Here is a 25,191-nt window from a genome sequence, read left to right on the forward strand (position 1 = left end):
CACGTTACAATACCAAGTTGTAAAACAACAACAACAACAAAAAAAACTCTTTTCGAGTATGAGTCAACAACAAATTGTGTTCTACAGTCATAAATCCCCTCCCTGGGAGCAACTCATTCAGCAACACACCCAAACAGACATTGTCATAAAACTATCATATCTCTCATCTATTGTCCTAAGGGTCCATTTACTTTTCCAAAAAAGTCATTTCTTTTTCCTATAAGTGCTCTCTCTCCTTCTTCTAAGTTCCCAAGTGCCTTTTGCACCCCTCCTCTTGGATGACATTAAGCCCCAAATTCTAAGCACCTCTTTGAGTCACATTTCTTTGTGAATTCTCATATATAAATACATATGTAACTAAAATCTGTTTTTCTCTTGCTAATGTGTCTTTTGACAGTTTAATTTGCAGGCCCTCAAATACTGAACCTAAGAGAGTAAAGAAAAAGTTTTTCCTCCTTGACATGATGAACAGGATAAAGTTCCTACATTCGTGGAGCTTACATGTTCAAGGAAGACAGAAAACAGATAGATGTATTTATGTAATAAAATTTCATGGACCAATTAAGTACAATGGGGAAAAAAGGTAAGGCAATAGAGAGTAAAGGTGGGAGGGGCTATTTTATAAAATTTAATAATTGTTAGAAAAGTAAGTGGAATGAGCTGCTTAATATTCTCAAATGTACTGAGGGAAGCAACCATAAAACAAAATATTTATTATCTAGAAAACTGAAATGATTTTAGGAGGGGAAAAAAAGTAATAGAACTGTTTCTTCCCAGTGACAGCTTTCTAAAACAGATAAATGATACTTTTAAAGAGATGAATTCTATCACTTTTAGGAGGCCTTCTATAAAAGGTTATTTAGAACAATATGCTCACCTAAGGTTATCAAAGTGATTTAACAATATAAAGCACTTACTAAGTGTCATACTTTGCACTGTTATCTAAAATAATCTACAAGTGTTCTAGGAGGTAGATGCCATTATTATGCTAACTTAACAGGGGAAGGTTTCCAATGGTTAGGTAATTTACCCAAAGTCATCATAAATAAAAGGGAAAGCCAGGATTTAAAAACAGACCTACCTAACCCAAAAGCCTAGGTAGGCTTTAACAAGTATATTATACTGCCTTCAAGATATATAGTATATATCTTGAAGGTATTGCTTCAAGAAGTAAAATTAGCATGATCTCACTTACATATGGAATCTAAAAAAATCAAATACATAGAAGCAGAGAGTATGCCAGGGGCAGAGAAGTGGAGGAAATGGGGAGATGTTGGTAAAAGAGTATAAAGTTGTAGTTATGAGTAAGTCTATAGGTCTAATGAATAGCATGATAATTATAGTATAATAATACCATATTCAATAGTACTGAAAATTTGCTAAGAGAGACTTCAGGTACTCTCATCACAGACACACGCAGATTTTGAAATAATATACATGACTGTGGCCATTATTCTCTACTCCGTGGTAAGTAACAATTTTAAAATGGATACCTGATTCATTGACTCCTCTATTTTAAAACTCTTCAGGTTTCCCCAGTATACCATGGATAAAATAAAACTTAAATAGTTTTCAAGGCTCTGGGCAGTATTCCTCTCCTCAGAGTCAACATTATAGTAATTCTTCAATATCTAAATAAGTTATGCTCACTTTTGTTTCCATTCCTTTGCATACACTATTAATTCTACATGGAACATTCCCTACTCTCTCTCCCTTCCACCCCCTTTTACATGGATAACCATCTTTCAAATGAGTAAGAAAGACATTGCAATGTGGATGCCTACTCCACTGGGAAGCTAACTACTGCCAACCCCCATCTTTCAAATATGGGGCTAATTCCTCTGCAATGTGCTTCCACACAGTACCTTTAAATACCACTCTATGAAAACTGCCTTCTCTATCAGAAGTGTCTGTTGTGCACTAGATTGTAAGGGCCGTGACTACACACTCCTTGGTCACAACCATAATATAAATGCTGTGTATCTAATATTTACTTAATAAATATTTGTAATATCAGTAAGTTCCAGACTAGCGAATTCATATCAGATCCTTATGTGAAATTTCTAAAATTATTTTCATGGCTACAGAAAAGTGAACATAAGCAGGTATCTACCCAGGGACACTAAATAATATAACTAATAATAGCAGTAGTAATAATAGAAACTAACATGTATTAAGAGCTATATGTTGAGCACTGTAATAAGGCTCTTCGATCTTATCTCTACCCAATCCTCAGGGCAAACATATATAGAAAATATTAAACTTATCTCAATTTCACACAAGGAAACAGAGGCTTAAAGGTTAGTAATCTACTCAATACTACATAGCAAATAAGTTTCAAACCTGAGTCTCAAATCCAGAACTCTCAACTCAAAATCCATACTCACCATCTTAGAATGCCTCCACACTGGTGTCAGAAAAACAGACACCACAATTACAAAGCCATCTTCCAACTGCTCTACAAATGATGCTAACTTGCCAGGGCATAGAGAAAAATATATTTCTCCTATCTTGACAGATAGGGAGAAATGCGAGAAGAATATAGTTTTAGTTTTAGAATTCACCTCCAAATGATAATTATCTCAAATTTTATATGGGATCCCTGAGTATACATAGTCTGTCAGTGAGATGTTGCTTAAAACTATGCAATGCTGATGGCAGAGGAAAGGTAAAATTTGCTCTGGTTATCTAAATTAGATAAGATCCTTAGGCACTGTCTATAATCTCATCTTAAGAGCCTTGGTCACTAAAAATGCTCATGTGAAAGAAATAAGAATTATATACATATACTGCTGCCTGCTTGCCTTTTCCTATACAGTAACCGTGAAATCAGTAATATTTAGTTTCTCAACCTAGCAGAACAACAGAATATCAGAGTCTTTAGAAGAAAAGAAAGAAACTGTGTATACCTGGTCTATGAGTCGCTTTATTAGAGGTAGCCCTTCTAGTGCTGAAGTGAAACCTCCCAACCACTGGTCAATACTCGTTCAAATCCCAAAGTTAAAAGAGTCTCTAGAGCTGCCATGGGATCATGAACCATGTCAAAGGCTGAAATAAATAACATTTATTTGAATTTTGAACAAGTATCTCGAATATAGTGCTTTTTAAAATGTAGTATATACATGGTGGTGTGCCTGACTTGGCTAGTACTGGCTTGCAAAAGCCAAGTGTTACATATTCAGGAATTTTGCAAGCATGATTATTAACCCATTGGAAACTTGGAAATCAGTCAAGGTGGGAGTATTTAAACCACAGAAATCAACAAATATTATAAATCAGGGCTCTTTTTTCCCCCAAGAGCCAGTTTACCAGCACAATCTATATACCACTGGTGATATGCATGATCATTTTAGATGGCACACATTTGAATGGATGCATTTACTTAAATGTAGATTAGAAGTGAAAAGTTTCTGGTTTTCATTAGGTATAAAAGTTTCTCTGTAAAATAAATTAAGGTTTTAAGAAAATTATTAAATAAATTTGCACAGGTAGCACTCAGATATGGTAAAACTGTAAATGTAACAGGCAAGTGACTCGAATTGGGGAAAGACTGCTCTAAGGCTTCAGATAAACTGGAAAAACATTACACTCATTGGTTCTAGAAAAAGCTTGATTCACATTCTTATTATTGACTATTACTTTCTACTAATCTATTTATCCCACAAACTCAAGGCTAATAGTATAAGGACAATTGTTTACAACAGACTATATGAGTTTTGATTCCACCCTACTTTCTAAGAGACTTATCCCCTCCTCAGATAGGAAAGTGGCCCTAGGAATTTCAAAAAGAAAAACTACTGCTTTGGTTCTCGGTCCTGCTACATGATCTGGAAGTTCTAGCCTATAGTGGGTTAGGGCTGGACCCTTTCCTTTCACCCGTTAGTGTATGGAACCTGCTACGGAGGATTTTCCTTTCCTCGTGGCAGCATCTTCTGACCAGTGATTATACTATGATACTACCTCAGTAAGTATATGGGTGAAAAAAAATGTGGAACTCAGGCCAATATAAAATCTTGAAAACATGAAAACATTTTTTGTTACACTTATTGAATAGTTTAATAAACTTAAATAGGTTAGTATAAGTGTCTGCAGGTACAACTGAAAAGTCAGTTTTGTGACTGCAAAGGAAAAGAATAGAAATTTGAAATGATTTTCTTAGTTTAAGAACAAAAAATATATTCAATGTGATGGGTTTAATTTTTGATTTATTTAACATGTCAAACTTTAAACTACATTTCTTCAGATAGATGTTTACTAATTTAAATACTTTTCATATTTAAAAACTTTATTTGCTATAGCCTCAAGGTTATGACTTAAGCAAACTAACACCTTTTAATTATTGCTAGTTTATGAGAAGCATTGGTATGTAGCAAACCAAGAAAACAGTTTTCTGGTGGTATTATCCATTGAGAAAAAAAAAGGCAAGGTAATAAATGATATATCTCTAATTTATATAAATAGATGCAAGTGCTAGTGTCCACCCTTATCCTAATTTTGAATGCTTACTTAAAAGGTCAGAAAAACATTCGACAATTTTTCAAGCATATCATTAAGTCAAAAAAAAATGTGACTGAAGATTTCCTTCTTTTTATGTGCAATAGCAGTGCCTTCTGAAGGCGAAATTGACTTTGTTCCTTCATTTTACCAATGCCTGGCAAAACTGTATGGAAATTATAACTACCTGAATTTTATAGTTAGAATGTATTTTTATATGAAATTATCAAGAGACTTTTTAGAAATTATTCTGATGTAGATAAGCTATCAATAATATAAAGCAATTTTGTGTACTATAGTGAACAAAATCTGTTAATGGACTATCTAGCATCTATTTCTTCTTTCCTCCTTCCTAATAGTAACCAATTCTTCCTCAGATGTCCATTCCCTCTCTACTCACGAATTTTATATTCTTCTGAGAAAACTGACCTCACTCCCAGCCCTAGGAATGGTCTGTCTAGCTTAAGCCAGGTAGCAAATTTAATTTCACTGGCTACAGTGATCTATTCTCTTGGGGATTGCATATGACCTAAGGTAATCTATAAAAATAAATCTCAGGACTCTTGCTTAGAATGCTGTGACAAGTACGTGTACTTGTAGGCAATGCTTACTCTCTCTCTTTTATATCCCACCACCACCGCCATTTACTTTTAACAACTTTTCACAACTAAGGCTTTACATATTCTAGAAATTGTACATTTCTAAATTTGCAACTGCTGGTCCCAAGAAACCAACTGGTAACACTGTAACACTGTAGAATCGTGTTCCAAAAAAAGGTTAGCATCTGATAAAATTAGGAAACTGACACCATTCAATAGCACTTCTAAAATGGAAATGACTCACCTCGGTGGAAAGTGACTGGCAGAGGACGGCAAAGAGCTATAAAAAGAAAGTCATATAACATGAATGAAGAGATCATCACTGATCACTATATACATATTCTCCATGTTAGATGGGACTGTTTTATACCTTCCTCTCCTAAGTGAAGACAGTGAACTAAAATAATAATAAAATGGCAGCCTTCCAAATGCGAAAGTCCTACGTTTCCATTAATCTCTTATTTTTATATTTAAAACATGGCCATTTACTTCTTAGAGGCACCAAATAAAAATTATATAATCTGGCAACTATAAGATGGGCAGCATTATCTATTACTCATTCCTCTGAAAATCTTCAAGAAATACTTTGGCCTAGTAATATATATAGTCTGCTTCTGTCCTCTTCACATCCCCCCATCCTCACCAATAGCTTTTGTGGATTTTGGTGCAGTTATTAAAGGAGTCAAGACAAACATCCCTTAAACCCAACAGAAACAGTAGTGGAACCTGATCTATAGCAACTAAGGAGAGTCAGGAAGGCTATGCCACACATAGCTGCAGCCCAAACATTTAAATGACTATTGTTTAAAACAGGTTAGTATAAGTGTCTGCAGGTGTGACTGAAAAGTCAGTTTTGTGACTGCATTTTTCTATATTGCGAATATTAAATGCAATCATCAGAGGTTTTTTGGTCTCAGATATAAATTCTTACCCACAAGGGACATGCACAGCTCTTTGTCAATGTGTCCATCTTCAGTCAATGCCCCAAATACCAAACCATCAGCACCATAAAGTTTGGCAAGATGAATGTCAGCCTTCATCACCTCAACTTCACGATCTGAATATAAAAAATCACCTCCGCGTGGCCGAATCATCACAAAAACTGGGATCTGGACACATTGCTTCACTACTTGAAGGACACCTATAAGAACAGAAAACAGACTAATTAAAATGCAAATGTGAGCTAAAAGCTCAAGTAAGTAAATAAAATATTATAGGTCTTTTACATTTGCTCTTATGTATCACTTATACAAGAAAAGGAAGAGTTGACTAAAGAAACCAGAGAAAAGTGGACCAAAAAGGAAAGCGGACACTAAGAAAAATGTGTATACAGTAGAAGTAATAAAAAATCAAAGGTAAAAAAGAGTAATTTAGAAAACAGAAAGAAGTTACTGCATTTTAAAAGTACTTGTCGGTTAACTCAACAAAAATCCTTTTACTGATATCTGACATTTGAAAGTGTAATAACCACCAGGCAAAAAGTAATGACTTGGCTGCTAATTCTAACTTCTGTATCAGTCTAAGTTAGTTTTGTTTGATTGCTTTATTTCCTCACTATGCATCTTATTTTCCTACCTGATAATTTTTTATTGAATGCAAGACATTATGAATTGTACTTTGTTGGGTACTGGATATATTTGTATTCCTATAAATATTCTTGAGCAGTTAGTTTATATGAAAACACTTTATTCCTTTCGGGTCTAGCTTTTAAAAGTTGTTAAGCAGGTTTGGAACAGTGGTCAGTTTATAGCTAATTATTTCTCACTGCGGAGGCAAGACCCTTCTGTGTACTTTACCTAGTATCCCATGAAGCTTCAAGTTTTCCTGTCTGGCTGGTGGAAACAGGTATTATTCCTGTCCTGGTGTGAATGATAGGCACTATTTCTAGTAACCTTTTTCAGTGGATCTTTCCCTGGCTTTGCATAGTTTTCTTGCTTGCATGCCCTGATCAGTACTCAGCTGAATATTAGAAGAGGTTCTCTGCAGATCTCAAGAGTTCTCTCTCTCTCCTTCCTTACACTCTCTCCTGTTAACTCTAGTCTGGACTCTCAGCTTTGTCTCCTCAACTCAGAGAACTTTCTCTGGGCTCCACCTGGGTTCTTCCTCCCTGTGCTTTGGCCTAGAAAACTCTTAAAGTAGTAATCTGGGTCAATCATAGAGCTCACCTCATTTATTTTCTATCTGTCATCTTTCAGGCATCATTGTCCTTTGTTGCTTGATGTCCAGTGTCTTATAAACTATTGTTTCATATATCTTGTCTGTTTTTTGATTATTACAGGTGGCAGGGTGAATTCAGTCTCTGTTACTTTGTTGGTCAAAAGCAGGAGTCCCTATATGACATTTTGACTCCTATATGTTACTCTGAAGTTGATGATAGTATGCTTTAGTCGAAAAGTTTATATACTTTTTGCCTGGTGGTTATTACACTTTCAAATGTCACATATCAGTAAAAGCTATAAATTAGCTATAAACTGACCACTGTTCCAAACCTGCTTAACAACTTTTAAAAGCTAGACCCGAAAGGAATAAAGTGTTTTCATATAAACTAACTGCTCAAGAATATTTATAGGAATACAAATATATCCAGTACCCAACAAAGTACAATTCATAATGTCTTGCATTCAATAAAAAATTATCAGGTAGGAAAATAAGATGCATAGTGAGGAAATAAAGCAATCAAACAAAACTAACTTAGACTGATACAGAAGTTAGAATTAGCAGCCAAGTCATTAAAATAGCTATTATAACTTTATTCCATATGTTCAAAAAAGTTAAGAAGCTACATGGGAAATATAACACACTCAAACTTCTAGAGATGAAACCTACAATGTGTGAGATAAAAAATGAACTAGGCAGGGATAACAGCAATTAGACATTGCAGAGAAAAGTTTAGTGAATTTGAAAACAAAGTGATACAATCTATACATAATGAAAGTGAAAAATGAGATTTTTTAAAACAGCAATTCATCAGTGAATTGTAGAACAAATATATTCAAATACTAAATTGAGAATATAACTGGAGTTTCTGAAAGAGGGAGTAGAGGACACTGAATGCTGAATATGATAAAATATGATAAAAAGTATAAATGTCCAATTCTAAGAAACATGAAGAAAACTACACTCAGGTATATCATAATCAAATTGCCTAAAACTAAGAATAAAGAAATAAATCTTAATAGCAACCAGAGACACGTTACACAGAAAAGAACATAGGTATGGATGACAACAGATTTCTTGTCAGAAACAATACAAGTAAGATGACTGAAAGAAAAAACCGTCAACCTAGAATTCTACACTCAGCAAAAATATCTTTCAAATATGGGGAAAGATGTTTTCAGACATACAAAAGCTGAAAGAATTCATCATCAGCATTGTACTACAAACAATGTTAAAAGAATTACTTCAGGCAAAAGAAAAATGAAACCAGATGGAAATATAGATCTCCACAAAGGAATTAAGAGCACCAGAAATAGTAACTATATGTGGGTAAATATTGTTTTCTTATTATTTAAATCTCTTTAAAAGATAATTGACTCTTGAGATAACATGTTAGATCACTGTTGTCAGTGGACACCGCCAAGTAAGCTTAATAAGTCTCCCCTCCCACAGTCACATCTAAGTCAGAGTCTCCCAAAGAACCCAAACAGCCGTGGAAGCTCTTTATCAAAAGTTTGAGATTTGAAACAACTAGTAAGAGTCTGAGGAGCCATTATAAGCAATGGGGAACACTCACAGACTATGCGGTGATGAGAAATCCAAACACCAAGTATTCCAGAGGCTCTGGGTTTGTCACGTATGCCACTGTGGAGGTGGACGAGGCCATGAATGCAAGGCCACACAAGATGGATGGAAGAGTTGTGAAACCAAAGAGGGCTGTTTCAAGAGAAGATTCTCAAAGATATGGTGCCACTCAACTGAGAAAAATATTTTTGTTGGTGGAATTAAAGACAATGAAGAATTACCTAAGAGATTATTTCGAACAGTATGGGAAAACTGAAGTGATTAAAATGACTGACCACTGCAGTGGCAAGAAGAGAGGCTCTGCTTTTGTAACCTTTGATGATCATGACTCTGTAGATAAGACTGTCATTCTGAAATGCCATACTGTGGATGGCCACAACTGCGAAGTAAAGCCCTATCTAAGCAAGAGATGGCTCATGTTTCATTCAGCTAAAGAGGTCAAAGTGGTTCTAGAAACTTCAGTGGTGGTCGTGGAGGTGGTTTTGGTGGCAGCTGTGGTGGTAGAGGAAATATGGTCGTACTGGGGATGGCTATGATGGATGTGGTAACGGTGGAAGCAATTTTGGAAGTGGCGGAAGCTACAATGATTTTGGCAATTACAATAATCACTCTTCAAATTCTTGACCCATGAGAGGAGGAAACTTTGGAGGCAGAAGCTCTGGCTTGGTGGTAGAGGCCAACGTTTTGCCAAACCACGAAACCAAGGTGGCTATGGTGGTTCCAGCAGCAGCAGTAGCTATGGCAGTAGCAGAAGGTTTTAATTACTGCCAGGGAAGAATCAGCTAACACAGGCTTAGTAAGTCTTTAAAAACATAAATTCATCTATCCAACTTTATAGCTAAAAGGAACATCTGTATGAGGACAACCTTTATCTGAGCCACTGTGTACTTCATTTTCACTGCCATGCAGTTTTTATTAGGTGCTCTGAAGCTTGAATTAATCAATTTTATGAATAAACTTTTTAAACAAAATGCATTTAACTTGGGAAAAAAGGTAACTGACACTTTAAACAAAAATTACAGAGCAAAAATTGTCGTGAACCTCATGGGTGGGTAAAACAAGTATGAAGTGATCAGCTCCAGATTTGATGTGCAGCTCAAACATCTAGAAAAATGACAGAATAACCTGCTTCCATTCTGTTAATCTGGTTTCACTGTAGTGACAATCTCAGTGGACATCATGGACCATGAAGAAGCAAGTTAAAAACACATGGGAGGGAAAATCCTGCGATTCTTTTTCTAGGGATGTAATACACATGTGCAAATAAAATGCTGCTGTAAAAAAAATAATAGTAACAACAATGTAGTGTTGAGTTTTTAACATATGTAGAAGTAAAACATATGACAATAGCACAACAACCAGGAAGGGAAAAATGAAGACCAAAGTCAATAAAACAGAGGATGCCAAAAGCAAAAGATAAAAATACCCTGGTCCCTGCATAGCAACTGAACCAATATTAACAGCAACTACCTATCTTTCAACTTTTTGATAGCTGAGGAAAAAAACATCTATTTGATCACATCTTTGATAGACAACTTTATTTACAATCATAAGCATTTCTAACTGATACAATATCCACAGCATAGTGAACATGTAGTAACATTGTAAAGAATTCAATGAAAGAGATCATAAATTGTCTCCAGGCAATCTAAAAACTGGACACTAACCCATGCTTGGTGTGGTTCCTCCTTCCAACAGACTAGAACATAATTCAATCCGATCAGCACCTATGATTTAAAAAAAAACAAAAACAAAAACATTTTTCAGCACAATAAATTTTAGAAATTAAGGGAAAAATTTACAAGCATTGCTCAAAAATTATTGGCCAAAATAAACTCATATTAAATGCAAATTTCACATTTTCCCCAAATGTATAAAAGTCTTAGAAACTGAGAGAAATCAAACTATAAAACTAGAACATCTATTTTGAATCACAATTATATTCTGCAACCCACATTGTGTTAATGATAGTCCACTTTAAGAGATAATTCAAGTTAAGTTAGGTCTCTTTAAAATTTGATATTATAGGGTTGCCTCTACATGTACAGGGAAATGCCTTAGAATAAATGTTTCTGCATTGTACATAGTGGAATGCTGATTCTTCATTGATAAGAAAGAGAGTCTTTATTATTCTAAGCTTTAAAAAAGCACAAGTTACTTTGAATAGCTTAACTCGGGATATTTTCAAGAATAAGAAAACACTGAAAGCAAAAGATCAAACCATGGGGCCATGTCAAAAGGTCTCAGGAACCAGCTTGAAAAGGTTCCTACCAGCCAGATAGGACATTCTGAACATCAGTAAGAATAACTATAGTGTATTAAAACACATCAACTATATCTAAATCAGGTTCAAATGATAAAATAATTCATTAGAGAATAGAAAACAAACCTATTATCTCCAAAATCAGTGAATAAGGGAAAAGCAGCAAGTATTTATCCTGGCTTTCTTGTACAAACTGAACCTCAGTATAACCAAACAGCTGCTGAGAGAAAATTCTGCTTTATAGAAGCATATTGCTAATAAATGTAAAATAAATATTAGACTTAATATAGTACCATTTTGCAAACCCTACTAAAATATGCATTGCTAAAATTATTAGGTGAAAGCTAACAGAAAACCTTTAAAAGGATGGATTAAGCTGACCATATCTGAATCCACTGATCAATCCTAACATCACAAAAACAGAAAAAAATAAGATATTATCCTCTTAATGTGATGCAACAGGGAGTACAACGTCATCTAAAAAGTAGTCTTATAAAAGACTTAAATCTGAATCTTATTAAACTTTTGGGTTAACTACAACTTTACAGGAAATACAGGAAATAAATGACACTACATATACAAAGAGCAAAACTGAGACTGTAGAAAACTCTAAAAGATGAAAATCACAATTTCTTGAATAAACTACAAGGAAAGAAAGAAAAAGAAAAAAAGACGGGGAAATGTAGATGTAAACACACTTAAAAAGACATATCAAACAGATGAAATGTTTGGACTTTGGTTCAAAGAACCATAAAACAAAACAGTAGGAGCTTATAGGAGAAATGTGAAAAATAACTGAATTTTTTGATGCTATTAAGAAATTATTTTTTAAGATATTGTGGTATTGTGGTTATTATTATTATTTTCTTAAAAAAGAGTCCTTTTAGAGATACATACTGAAATATTTGAGGATGAAATGATATGATGTCTGAGATTCGCTTTAAAATAATCTGGGGATAGGGGAGAGAAGGCAAGAATATATATCAGGGCTCAGCAAACTATGGCCCACAGGTTTAGAGTGCAAAAGAAACCTTGAGGTAAAAACAATGTTCAAAAAAGAAAAAATAATGATAGAAGTCCTAATGATGAAAATGGCAACAAAACTCTACAATCATCTTTAAATTAATGGTTTAAAAAATTTAAATCTTTGCTAAATTCAATAAAAACTGAAGTTGGTGAGTAAGCCCTATAGTGGACACTTGACTCAAAATGTGACTTACTAGGGGAATAAGACTAGAAGATTATAATTTATCAGTAGGGTTTTACAGTTGGTTGGTTGTTCTCAAAAGGATTAGTAGGATCCTTCCAGCTAACAAAGGCTCCCAAGGTCAGTTCACAGGATTCATTTTCAGACTCTTAAAAAGACTGTCGACTGTTATTCATTTTCTAATTTCTCTTACCTCCTCTTTCTGCATTTATAGCTGATTCCACTGAATCAACACACACTTCCATGAGAAATCCATTTGCTGCTCCTAAAATGCATGAAAAAGAAGGCAATTTCATGATGGTCCTATCCATTCAGACTAATCTACCATGAACATTTTACAGTTTGCTGTCAAAATCTAAATGTCCAATAACAGGGAAGTAGAAGAGTACACTAGGGCCCAGGAGTGCAATAAAATACCATATTAATTATTAAATTGATGTCTAGACTGTGAAGAAAGTAAACAGACATATGTATAAGAAATTATACTAAGAAAAATATACACTGAATGTCAAGGTAATCTTCGTAAAACACAGACCTCATCCTCACATTCAAGTCAGGATTCTTTTGATGCTTCTCATTAACTGAAAAATATGCTTAAACTTCTTTATAAGGAATATATGTTCAAGAGCAGGGATGGACTTAAAATTCTGGCCCCACCACTTGTGTGATTCTAGACAAGTTACTTAGCTAAAGTTTTCTAAAAAACACTGTAGGTTTTAGTATCTACCTAAGACTAGTGAGGATAAAGAGATAACTCATGTAAAGTGGATACTAGGTAAGTTTATACAGAATATTACTTTCATTTATTAACTACACATTATTTTCTCTATATGCCTCTAGTTCTCCCTAATCTCCATCCCTGTTCTTGCTTATACCATCTCCTCAATCCACAAAGTCCTCCCAGCTCCATTTCTGAATGCTAAACTCTTCCAAGACTCACATCAAATCATAGTTCCATATTTCCTCTCTCCCGAAGCAGGAAACTGAATCTACCTTTTTCGAACTCATATAACTCTTTACAAGTTGTATGTTCCTCTTTAAAACACTAATTGTATCTCTTCAGGACACTAATTATTTTGTCTTATTATTATTTATGTAGATAAGTGTCTGATCACTCTTACCTGACCTAAAGTTCCTAAGTAAGGTTTTTATGTGAGGAGTCACCGACGCCAAGCACTGCTGACCGTTATACACAACAGGCAAAGATTTACTAAAGGCCAAATAATTACAAATTAATAAACAGTCATGTATTTACACTAAAAAGTATGACAAAAAGTTTTTTTTTCTGTAAGTACATAATTTTCTTTTAAGAATACTGAACGTATATTTCATGCAATAATACCTGAAAGAATGTTCACGTTGTGATAATAATTACAACTAGAAGCTGAGATTTGGAATGACTTTTACTCTTTTTACTTTTCTACATTACTTGATGTTTTCTACCCAATATTGCTTTTATCATTTTTTAAAAAAAAATTTTTAATTTGAAAAACAAATTCTATCGTATGCTCACATTAAACTACAACTGCCTCATTTATTTAAAATTATACGACCAGTCTCAAACTGTGAAAGAGTTAAGTGCCACTGTATGCTGTTAACCAACAGGGATGCATTAATTTCATGAGTTTCCTGATAGCCACCCAGCTGCCAGAGGTCAACCGAACTGGACAATGCTAAGGGGTGCCATTTGCCTCACGCAAAAAAGAGCCTTGGCTAGGAGAGGGTGGGGATATGAGGACGGTACTGGGATCCTCACTTGTTAATCAAGTTGAACACGGTCGCACGACGATACGTGGTGGCGCCGGGATTCGAACCCACACATCTGGTTCTCAGGCCCCCCGTCTGCACAAGTTTTAAAGCTGGAATGACAGACCGTGCCACAGAAAGGAGGTCGGGGGAGGGGGAATTGCAATTAATCCACGGGCCAAAATCCCTGCCAGTCCGCCCCTGGGAGTGAGGTCGGCCGACCGCCCCCTCTCCTCCCCCTTCCGCACCGGCCTTCCGGGATGGTATTCGCGCCCGTTTCCGTTCGGAGGATGCCCTCTGCCTCTTCATGCTCCACGCGTTCCTCCCTCGCGCGTCTTCGGTTTCCACGCAGAATCCGAATTCCGCCGCGCGCGACCGAAAACAGCGTCCTCACCCCTGCGCACGCTCCTGCGCGTTCCCGATGTCCACGCCCCAGCAATGCTGGCAAGGCCGAGTCGCTAGCGCAGGCGCAGTCACTGCTCGCCCCCGCCGTCTGAGGAGGAGGGGCTCACGCTGCGTAACCCGGAAGTGCCTCTTCTTTGGTGCCGGAGGAAGGAGACAGCTAAGAGCCTGGGCGTGGAGGTGGTGGTGGCGCCTTGACTTCAGTATGCAGCGAGTGCTATTTCCGCCCTTGCAGGCCTTGATGGGGAGACCGTGTGTCCGGCTCCTGGTTCCTAGGGCGACGCCTAGAACACAGGTACCGCGCCGCAGCGGACGCTTGAGTCGCGGAAGCGGGCATGGGGGGAAAGAGCCTGGAGAAAAATTGTAATCCCACATCACGTTCCCGTAGCTCTTTATAGTTCAGAACGCACTTCCTTATATCCAGAGCCCCTGACTTCTGATCGGAACCTACCGTTTAACGGCTGTGTGATATTAACCAAGTTAGGTTACTTTTCTGTGCCTCAGTTTCCCCATCTGTAAAAAATGGGCATAACGACAATACTTAGTTCATGAGATTGCTGGGAGGATAAGTTAAATATACATCAAGCACTTAGTACATCGCAAAGGTTCAGTAAATTTTACCCATGTATTTGGTTTTTGCTAAAAGCCCCCAGGTAGTCAGGTTATGGTGTATAACCCCCTTCAAAGAAGGAAATTGAGGCTTAATTTAAGTTGTCTAAAGTTAATTAATTAGAAGCAGGAAACCAAATAGGGGGTCTTTGGACTAAAGGTTGGAGTCAGAAGAGGGCGTGTATCCACTTACCTAATAATTAGTGTGTTGAGTAGTAATTACTGTATTGAGTGATTATTATTATTTAGGAACTGAGAAACAAGCAAAATACTGAAAGGCTCCTGCCCTGGAGGAAGCCACACTTGTTTATTTACAATTCATTTCTCAAATCATTATTAAGGTCTTGTTATGTAAGGGAACTGTATTCCAAACAGGGAGCTGGAAGCAAAGAACCACTCTGACAGATACTATTGTCCTACAGCTCATAGCTTAGTGGGAGCTGGAGACAAATGAACTTAAAGCTACATTACAGTATGTTAAGGGCCATAGGAAAGGTACAGTGTGCTCTCAGAGTGACCTGTTGCAGACCTGGGATAGTGTAGGTATACTTCCCAGAGGAGGTGACATCTAAGCTGAGATCTGCAGTAGGTACTACAGACATACCTTAGAGATAGTACAAGTTCTGTTCCAGACCATGGCAATAAAACAAATACTGCAATAAAACGAGTCACAAAATTTTTTGGTTTCCCAGTGCATATAAAAGATGTGTTTCCACTATACTGTAGCCTAATAACTTTGCAATAGCATTATGTCTAAGAAAAACTGTACATAATTAAAAAATATTTTATCGCTAAAAAATGCTAACCATCATCTGAGTCTTCTGCAAGTTGTAATCTTTTTGCTAGTGGAAGGTCTTGCCTCAGTATTGATGGCTGCTGACTCTCCAGAGTGGTTGTTGCTGAAGGTTGGGGTAGTTGTGGCAGTTTATTAAAATAAGGCAAGAATGAAGTTTGCTACATTGATTGACTTCCTTTCACAAATGATTTCTCTGGAGTGTGTGCTGCTGTTTGATAGCATTTTACCCACAATATAACTTTCAAAATTGGAGTTAATCCACTCGAACCCTGCTGCTGCTTTATCAACTAAGTTTATGTAATATTCTAAATCATTTGTTGTCATTTCAACAATCTTCACAGCTTCGCCAGGAGTAGACTTCATGTTAAGACCCCACTTTCTTTGTTCATAAGAATCAACTCCTTATTTATTAAAGTTTTATCATGAGATTGCAGCAATTCAGCCACATCTTCAGGCATCACTTCTGATTCTAGTTTTCTTGCTATTTTTACCACATCTGCAGTTACTTCCTCCATTGAAGTCTTGAACCCCTCAAAGTCATCCATGAGAGTTGAAATCAACTTCTTCCAAACTCCCCGTAATGTTGATATTTCGATCTCTTCCTATGAATCATGAGTGTTCTTAATGGCATCTAGAATGATAATCCTTTCCAGAAAGTTTTTTATTTGCTTTACACAGGGTTGCCACAAAACTTCAATTTATAAAGTACTCAGTATCCGTGAAGGGCACTAAAATGAAGTATGCCTGTATTTATCAATAAGGGAACAAGTAGTGGTCCTAGGCAGAAGTCATGTTTAAAGATCTGTAGGGGAAAGAAAATAATCCACATATAGGTCGAGATTTAAGTCTGTGAGAAGTATGCAGAGACCAGAAGAGATAATGTAGATTTGGGATGGATTAGAGGCCAAGACTGAAGGCAGGAAAACCAGTTTGAAGGTAGATTAAGTAATCGAGTTAAGAGATGATGATTTACCAGGGCAGCACCGGAGATGTGCCATACAGGGTACTCAGCTCCAGAGTGGGATTAAGTGAATAGTGGTGTAGTGAGGATTTTCCCTATTTTCTCCCGTTGTAAATTTTGTTTTCATCCTTAGTGTGGTTGCAGCTGTGGGATCAAGCGCCCCTGGAGGCCAGGGCAATACAGCACCATCTCTGAAGTAGCTTTGCAGTCTGGAAGGGGTACAGTGTCCCTTCCCTCAAAGGCTGCTGAGCAGATGGTGGGCCGATGGCTCCTGGTCTGCAGTGGAACAGTGGCTGGAGCTGTTATTCTTGGTGGAGTAACTAGGTAAGTAATTTGCTCATAGCAAGTCAGCTGTTTGGATCATCAGTAGAGGCACAGGATGACCAAGCGGGGAAAGGCCCTAAGAATCATCTAGTCTAGCTCCTTCATTTTACGTATGCAGAAACTGAGGCCTAACGAGGGAATATGTCTGATGGCTTGCCTTGCCATAGAACAGTTTAGGGTTTTAGTAGGAAACCCTCACGAAGACTGGTTTAGGTTCTTAACTGTTAGCTATGCATTGTTTATGTATATTTTCCCCCTACAAAAAGAGATCAAATTTATCTCAAGAATTTTTGTGCAGTTTGAATTAAACCCAGATAAGTTCCATATATTGCAATTGGTTTATATGCCTTAGTTCTCTTTAAACCTATAAAGATATTTTATAGATTTAGATTCTTCCCCCCACACCTCCATTTGCAGTTTTGTTGTCGAAGAAACCCAAATCATTTGTCCCATGGAGTGTCCCACAGTCTGGATTTTGCTGATTGCATACTTGTGATGATGTTTAATATGTCCCCTGTATTTCCTGTAAACTGGTTATTGCTTGATCAGGTTCAGGTTGAGAGCAGGGGGCAAAATACTTCATAGGTGATTATAATATTCATAAATACCTGGTATCTATTAGAGATGTCAACAGCCACTGATGATCATTGCCTAGATCCACATTTCATTCTAGTTGCAAAATTATAATATTTTACTAGCTCAACTCTAAAGAGAAACATTTCTTTATCAATAATTTGGTTATCCTAAGGTATAGTGTGTATAGGAAAGGCAGGATAAATACTTGATTCTTTTCCTTTACCAATTTTCAAAATGTAAATTGGTTCCCAAGCATCCTTCAAATGTAACCAATACAATGTTTGAGTCCTTAAGTATCGCTATGAACTCATAGGTTTAATCAATCCATTGCAGTGATGATGATTTACTCAAATTGTCCCATCTTTAGTCAATGGGAACCTCTTCAAATTGGCTTCCGAGTTGTTTCAATTCCTTTGATTCCTTGCTTTGTGGATAATAAGATGTTCAGGCGCTTGTATATTTCCTGCCTCAGGCCTAAAATCAGCCTTTTACTCTAAGAACCCTAAATCCTGTTATTGAAAATACTTTGTGGTTTTAATAAAGTATGTGTTCTCAAATTCTCTGCACATTCCCTGTGCCCTTATTTCAAAAAACCTTATGTGTTATATAGGCTGTTATGGGAATCTGATGAATTTGAGTTTTATTGTCTTTAAATTCACTCAAAAACCTAAACTGTTTTATACCTACATCAAATCTTTTTTCTCTCTAAAGTTAGTTATGCATTTAGGGAAAATTTCTTTGGTCTAAGGGTTGATTTTGCTGTTTCTGTTAAAATTCTAATCAGTAAGAAGAGAGGAAGGTGTAAGGAAACAATGAAATGATGTGTTTACCTTTAAAAGGGTTAAGTTCAGATCCGCTTGTTGGTGTAAATCATTTGTGAGTAGTCCAGCATTGCACAACACACACATACTCAAATTTCTTTCCTATCCTAAGGTTGACAGAGTCTGGCCTCTCAATGGTAGATTGGCATTTAATAAAAGAGATGAAGCCACCTACGAGCCAAGAGGAATGGGAAGCAGAATTCCAAAAATACCAGCAATTTCCAGAATTTAAAATGTAAGCATTATAGAAAATCAGGTAAATATCCCACAAGGTCCACTTGATCTGTTGTTTATTTAAATATTTCAGAATGGTTAGATTCCATTGTTTCTTGATATTTGGCTCAGTTATGTTTAGTGAGCCCCCTACTCTAAGCCTCCAGTTCCAAAGCAATACTGAGGTCACTGATGAAGAACGGGCAGACCTGCATTCCATTGGGAAATAAAAATCAGGTGGATGTTTCCTCTTTATTTTTTGACTTCTCTTTTTACCCAGCTTGAATCATGATATGACGTTGGCAGAATTCAAGTTCATCTGGTACATGGAGTACTCACACCGAATGTGGGGTCGCCTCGTAGGACTTGCATACATTCTACCTGCTGCCTACTTTTGGAGAAAGGGCTGGCTCAGTCGTGGCATGAAAGGACGTGTTCTTGCCCTCTGTGGTTTGGTCTGCTTTCAGGTGAGATTTATTCCAGTTTGAGGAAACCAGAGCTGAGCTTCCTAGAGCTTCCTGGTTGGCATTGTTTTTCAAGAAGTAATCTTATAGCAGAGTAGGTGAGAGCATGGATTTTGGTGTCATGTGCCTAGCTTCTAGACCCAGCTCTGCCACTTAGTAGGGCAAGTTCTAATTTCTGTAGGCTATGCTTTTCTTTCCTGTAAATAGGGATAAAAAGAATGCCTACTGTTTAGATTGCATAAATATTAAATGAGATCATACATATAAAGTACTTGGTATAGTGCCTGGAATCAGTAAGCATTCAGTAAATATATTTTTGTGCCACAAAAATTAGAGTTTCTTTCCCACCATGGCTTTTCTCCTGGGTTCTCATTTTCCTTTTTCTAACTTGCCTACTCTACGGGGAAGTGGGATCCCTATGCTAGAATGGCTACAGAAGCAAATAGGAGTATTCCAAAAGAGAAACATTTTGTGGGATGAGGGATCTTAAAATACAGATATAGCTGAGAGATATTCAAGTACTGTATAAGTGGCAATTAAATCACATATAAGTTGAACTCTTAAGAAAAAAAGCTTTGAAAGACTCACAGTTAAGGAATTAGGTGAAGCTGAGATGCAAGGAAGAAAATATTAAGGAAGACACATGAGTATTTGGGTCAAGGGAAGCAGACCCTAAGGTAGACTATCAGAGCATCAGAGAAATATCAAAATTTGATCAGAAGGTAGTGCATTGTTAATTTAACATAGAAGTGGTGAGCATCTGAACCAATTAGACGGAATTGAGGAAGGAGGTGGAAGAGAAGAAATAGAGGCAATAGGAACCGATAATAAAGAGTTAGACATTAATAAAAGTCTAATAGAAACTAGGGTTGAGGAAGTGAAAGAAAATGAAGTTTGTTTTAGAATGAAAAAAAAAACCTCTGTAAACCAAAGCTTTACAGATTTTTATAGTTTTCCCCCACAAAACTATTATAATACCGTCTCGCTGCCCACTAAAGACAGACTCTCAGGGAGGCAGAATTTGAAGATGGCAAATAGGGTTATGGAAAGAAGAAAGCTGGCAAATCACATTATATTCTTCTTTATCTTCCAATGTCCTCTGCAGATGAAATCTAGATAATTAGAACACCCAGGGTAATCATGAAGGGAGAAAGAAATGCCTCCAAAAATTTCTTGAAGAGTATATATTTAGGAGAGGTGGGAGAATCCTACCTTTTGACATGATTCTATTGGCTTGGGAGTGTGGGAGCGAAAGGGCTGTATTTTACCTGATATGATTAGAACTGACAGTTGTTTAGGTTAATTGAAAAAGTCACTTAAAGCGGAGAATCATAGAATAATTATACATACCTTAAACTTTTAAACTTAAATGTGTACTTTCATAACCTCATTTTTTTTTTAACAAAGAGCTAAGGCCTATTCTTCGAGTCTTCTGATTGGAATTCAGCTTCACGTCTCATAAACTATTATGTTGCAGCCTCATAAACTATTATGCTGTTTCATTTTCCTTAAAGAGAACTTAGGTACTTGCAAAGCAATCTGACTGCAAAGCTTTACAGATTTTTATGGTTTTCCCCCATGAAACTATTATAATTGTTTATTCCCACCTAACTCCACACGAGTTGTTTTTAAGCAGTTATCTTTGTCAAGCTTTTCCAAAACATTCAATCTGGTTTTTGTAAAAACAACTCTTTGTATTCTTATATTTCACTGGTTTACATAAAGTTAGAGCATATCAAGTATGTATAAGGTTTTGCCCACAGACATGTTTTTGTGTGCTTTTCTTTATTTGACGCATGTCAATAAAATGTTAACCTAATCGGTGGTTAAATCTTTATGGTGCTGTATATGGAAATACGGGTAGGTCACGATTCCTGAGATACTGGAATTTTGGGAAGGAGTGGAAAGGAGGCATCGGGTAGGGAGTGCCCTGATAATTGATAACTCTCTTTCTCAGAGAGTAAAGTGGAATAGTTAGTTTTAACCTTGTTTTATTTGCCTCTTTTTGGTTCTAGGGTCTGTTGGGATGGTACATGGTGAAAAGTGGATTAGAAGAAAAACCGGATTCCCATGACATCCCTCGGGTCAGTCAGTACCGACTCGCTGCCCACCTGGGATCAGCCCTTGTTCTTTATTGTGCCAGCTTATGGACCTCACTCTCACTGCTGCTTCCTCAGCACAAGGTAAAAGTCATTCTGTGTTATCACCACATCTGCACAGATGCTGACAGCTTCAGAGGAATGGAAATTCTGGATCTAATGGGAAGTTTTAAGTCAGAGCTCACACATTCCCTTAGTGACTTCTACCAATTTACCAGAAACAAGATATAACCAAAGAGGAACACTGAACTTTGGGACTCTGGGTAGCTTTGAGACCACAAAGTAAAATGTGCAGTTATTCGTTTGAGCTAGAGCAGCTCATTCGAAAGAGAATTGGTATAGGAGCTGAATATTTTGTCAGCATTGCCTGTTGGGAAAGGCGAAAACACAGATTTTAGGAAAAGTGGGGAGGAGTGCCAACAAGAGATACCCCATCCACTCTACTTCTGACTCCCAGAGAGATGTTGGAGGGTGAGGTGAGGAAGGCCCGAAGACAGCGGTCTCTGGTGCTGCGTTGGTGCACGAGAGCCCTTCGGGTTGTTTGTTGAGATGGGGACCCACCATTCATCAAGTCGAACAATATAGTAAACTTATGTGATCTTAAAGTATTTTCTCTGTATGCTGATTCAGGTTTTATCTAGTTTTTTTTTTTTTTTTTTCTTTTAATGAGTATTATTTTAACCTGTTCATAGAATGAAGTTTGAGATGACAATAGGACTTTTAAGTAGAACTATCTGATAAGTGCCAGTGCCTGGGTCCCAGTAAGAATAGGGAAGCTAGGTGGAGTTGAAATATTGGTATAGTAGACAATGCACATCTGAATAATTCCTGTTCTCTTGACTTTCAAAGCCAGACTTCTAAAAAGAATTGCCTATATCTATAGCTATGTATACTAACAACCCATTCTTTCTTTATCGTTCTTGTCATCTGGTTTTCCCACCCACCATTCTAAATACACACCTACACATTCACCTAAACACACATATACCTACACTCTCCTAAACACTCTATAATGAAATGATACTCTTAGAGGTAACCAGTGATCTATTAATTATCAGTTAATAGTGTTTCTCTTTTAAACGTTTATTTATATTCCACTAATTACAGAAGGGATTTGAGATGATAATCAAACATATAGTTGGACTATGCTGTCTAACACAGTAGCTAATTAGCTCCATGTGGCAATTTAAATTTTAATTAAAATTAAATAAAATTAACTTTAAACAAACTTGTTATTAAACTTTAAGTAAAATTAACTTTTTAAAAAATTTTCAGTTGCTCTAGGTTTGTTTCAAGCCCTCATTAGCTACTTATTGGGCAGCACATCACATTTCTGTGATGATAAAAATGTTCTATTTGACAGCACTGATGTACTGTCCTACGAAATCTTAATAATGATACCTAACTCTTCGAGTACTGGATAGTAAATCATTTGAGGGTAGCACTCTGACTTAACTCCTTTGTATCTTCATGATTACCTGTTTATAAAATTCTTAATACATATTTACTGATTCACTGATTAATACCAGAAGTTGGCTATAGTAAAAAGGAAAACAAATTTTGACTTTCCCAAAAACACTAAATATAAGAATCTCTGTTCTAGGCATTTTATGCAGTTTTGATTCTGACTATATTTGGTGAACAGTAAGTATCACACAGAAGATGAAAATCCAGTCTTATATCTTCAGCCACATCATTTCAACCTGGTGAAGCTTTTTTGCCCTGAACAATGCAAATCATTCAGTTATTGAACAGATATATGCGAAGTACCTACATGCCAAGCCCTGGGCTAGAATTATTGTAGTAAATAAAACAGAATTCCTGCTATTACAGAACTTACAAGATAGCAGAGAAGACATAGTAAAATTTATAAATTTTATAAAATATGATGAAAATCAGAACAGAATATCTTCTGGGAGTACCTAACCTAGTCTAGGGGTCAGAGAGCTATGACCTCATTGTCACTTGGGTTTGGCCTTGGAGATATTCTCTGCCTCCGTAGTTCCTGCAGTACAGTTAATCTGAGTGATTTTCTTCTCATTTAGTTGCCTGAAACTCGTCAACTGCTGTGGTTGAGAAGATTTGCTCATGGAACAGCAGGCTTAGTGTTCCTTACAGCTCTCTCAGGTAGGACTGTTCTATCAAAGATAGCCTGTTTTCATTCCACTCTCAGGTGGGATCTTTCGCCTACTGCTTTGCCCTTTCCTCCTGTATCTTCATATTTCCCTTTCACATCTCCCTCTCTAATACCCACCATCTTCATTCTCTATTTTCTATTCCTTCCTCCCTTCCAAAAATCCTGCTTTCCAGTCAGTTGAACAAAAGTTTTGAGCACCTACCTAGATCCAGACTGCTTTGGATCAAACTGTGGCTTTACCACCTGTGAACTCGGTGACCTTGGACAAGCTGTGGAATCTCTCTAGGCCTCATCTGCAAAATTGGGATGATAATAATAGTATGAATAATATATGTGAAGTGCTTAAGAGAGTACCTGCCATATAGCAAAAGCTACATAAGTATTAGCTATTATTGTAAACATTATTGTTATTATTATCATAGCACACCAAGGTGGAGCGTACAAAAGGCTTGCCCTCAAAGCCAGTCTAAGGTAGGGAGTTCCCTGAGGCAGAGACCAACACAATCGTTCTCATTTTTTAAATCATACCTCTGCCTCTCTCACTCTGGAACTGTGCTGTCCAATACAGTATTCACTAGTCTCATGTGACTATTTAAACTTAAATTATTTAAAATTAAATAAAATTTAAAATTTGGTTCCTTAATCACACTAGCCACATTTCAAGGGCTCAATAGCCATACATGGCTAGCAGCTGTTGTATTGGATAACAGATATAAAACGTTTTTGTCATCTCAGAAAGTTCTGTTGGACAGGACTGCTTTAAAATAAAACCATCGAACCAGTGATCTACCCAACTCTCCTCCCTTTTTTTTTGGTAGAAGAGAATGAATTTTGACTTTATAAATGGCATTTACAAAAATAAAGAATGTAATCTAAACATTCCTGAACCCTCTTTGATCATAAATAATGGATTAGTCATCCATTAATTCATGAATACTCTCTGTATATGTTTATCCAGGATTTGGTTTGTACTTTTTTTTTATTCTTTGTTCATTCAACAAACATTTTTTGAGCACTTAAAGAAGACAGATAAACAAAAAAATAATAATATGTCAGATAGTGTTCAGTACTGTGAAGAAAAATAAAGCATAAATATGGATAGAGGTGGGGCAAGTGCGTGCTGTCTTGTATTGGGGAGGTCTCTTTGATAAGGTAACATTCGAGGGGAGACCTGAGGAAGTCAGGGAGTAAATTATTCAAATTTCTAGGGAGAAGAAAACTTCCAGAATAGATGAGTAGTTCTCAGTGGGGGATAAGGAGGGCATCAGAATTACTAAGGGAATTTTTTCCAACCAATGTGCCTTTCTAGAGCGTCTAGTCCACTCCTGAGGGGAGGCATGCCAGAATCTTGGGGTGGGAGGAAATAAGGATGTAGTTGTTTTTCATCTAAATTCTCATGGTGATTGTGTTGTGTATTCCTTGTTTCAGAACCTGTATTCTCAATCTATTTATTATTCTCTATTACTTTTATCTAAATCTGGGATAACAAAATACTTCTATGTCAGAATAGGATTTGGTCTCTTTCTCTCATTTTATTTTTATTTTATTTTTATTTTATTTTATTTATTGAAGAAATGATTTCAGTACACTGGTTAGACATTTATACAGTTGCTCTTTCTCTCCTCTGGCTCTCTATCTAGCCATTACATTAGTGCTAACTGCATTCCCTATGCTGTGCTCCCCATCCCCATGACCATAGATCAACTACTAATTTGTACCTTCTTTAACCCTTCACCCCT

At 36.7% G+C, this 25,191-nt stretch overlaps 2 protein-coding genes across 3 annotated transcripts in view; one reads left to right on the forward strand and one right to left on the reverse strand.

Annotated features, from left to right (window-relative positions):
• CUTC (cutC copper transporter) overlaps positions 1–14,427 on the reverse strand; it is a 20,976-nt gene extending 6,549 nt beyond the window's left edge. The window contains 7 exon segments of the mRNA XM_006925889.3: positions 2,910–2,957; positions 2,960–3,048; positions 5,338–5,373; positions 6,025–6,234; positions 10,502–10,561; positions 12,498–12,569; positions 14,299–14,427. Coding sequence (XP_006925951.1) covers positions 2,910–2,957; positions 2,960–3,048; positions 5,338–5,373; positions 6,025–6,234; positions 10,502–10,561; positions 12,498–12,569; positions 14,299–14,359 — 576 coding nt within the window. The 5' untranslated portion in view covers positions 14,360–14,427.
• The window catches only part of LOC102894812 (cytochrome c oxidase assembly protein COX15 homolog), a 53,183-nt gene that overhangs the window by 22,450 nt on the left and 5,542 nt on the right, over positions 1–25,191 (forward strand). Inside the window, exons 1-6 of one of the 2 annotated variants that reach the window (XM_015599895.2) lie at positions 14,329–14,747; positions 16,952–17,142; positions 18,652–18,774; positions 19,033–19,219; positions 21,232–21,399; positions 23,361–23,442. In XM_015599895.2, the coding sequence (XP_015455381.1) occupies positions 14,358–14,747; positions 16,952–17,142; positions 18,652–18,774; positions 19,033–19,219; positions 21,232–21,399; positions 23,361–23,442 (1,141 nt within the window). In that variant the 5' untranslated portion in view covers positions 14,329–14,357. Of the gene's footprint in view, positions 1–14,328; positions 14,748–16,951; positions 17,143–18,651; positions 18,775–19,032; positions 19,220–21,231; positions 21,400–23,360; positions 23,443–25,191 lie in introns of those variants that run through there. The other variant, XM_025042292.1, reaches the window with a different exon arrangement.

The sequence above is a fragment of the Pteropus alecto genome, unplaced genomic scaffold, assembly GCF_000325575.1.
Source record: "Pteropus alecto unplaced genomic scaffold, ASM32557v1 scaffold88, whole genome shotgun sequence".
NCBI lineage: Eukaryota > Metazoa > Chordata > Mammalia > Chiroptera > Pteropodidae > Pteropus > Pteropus alecto.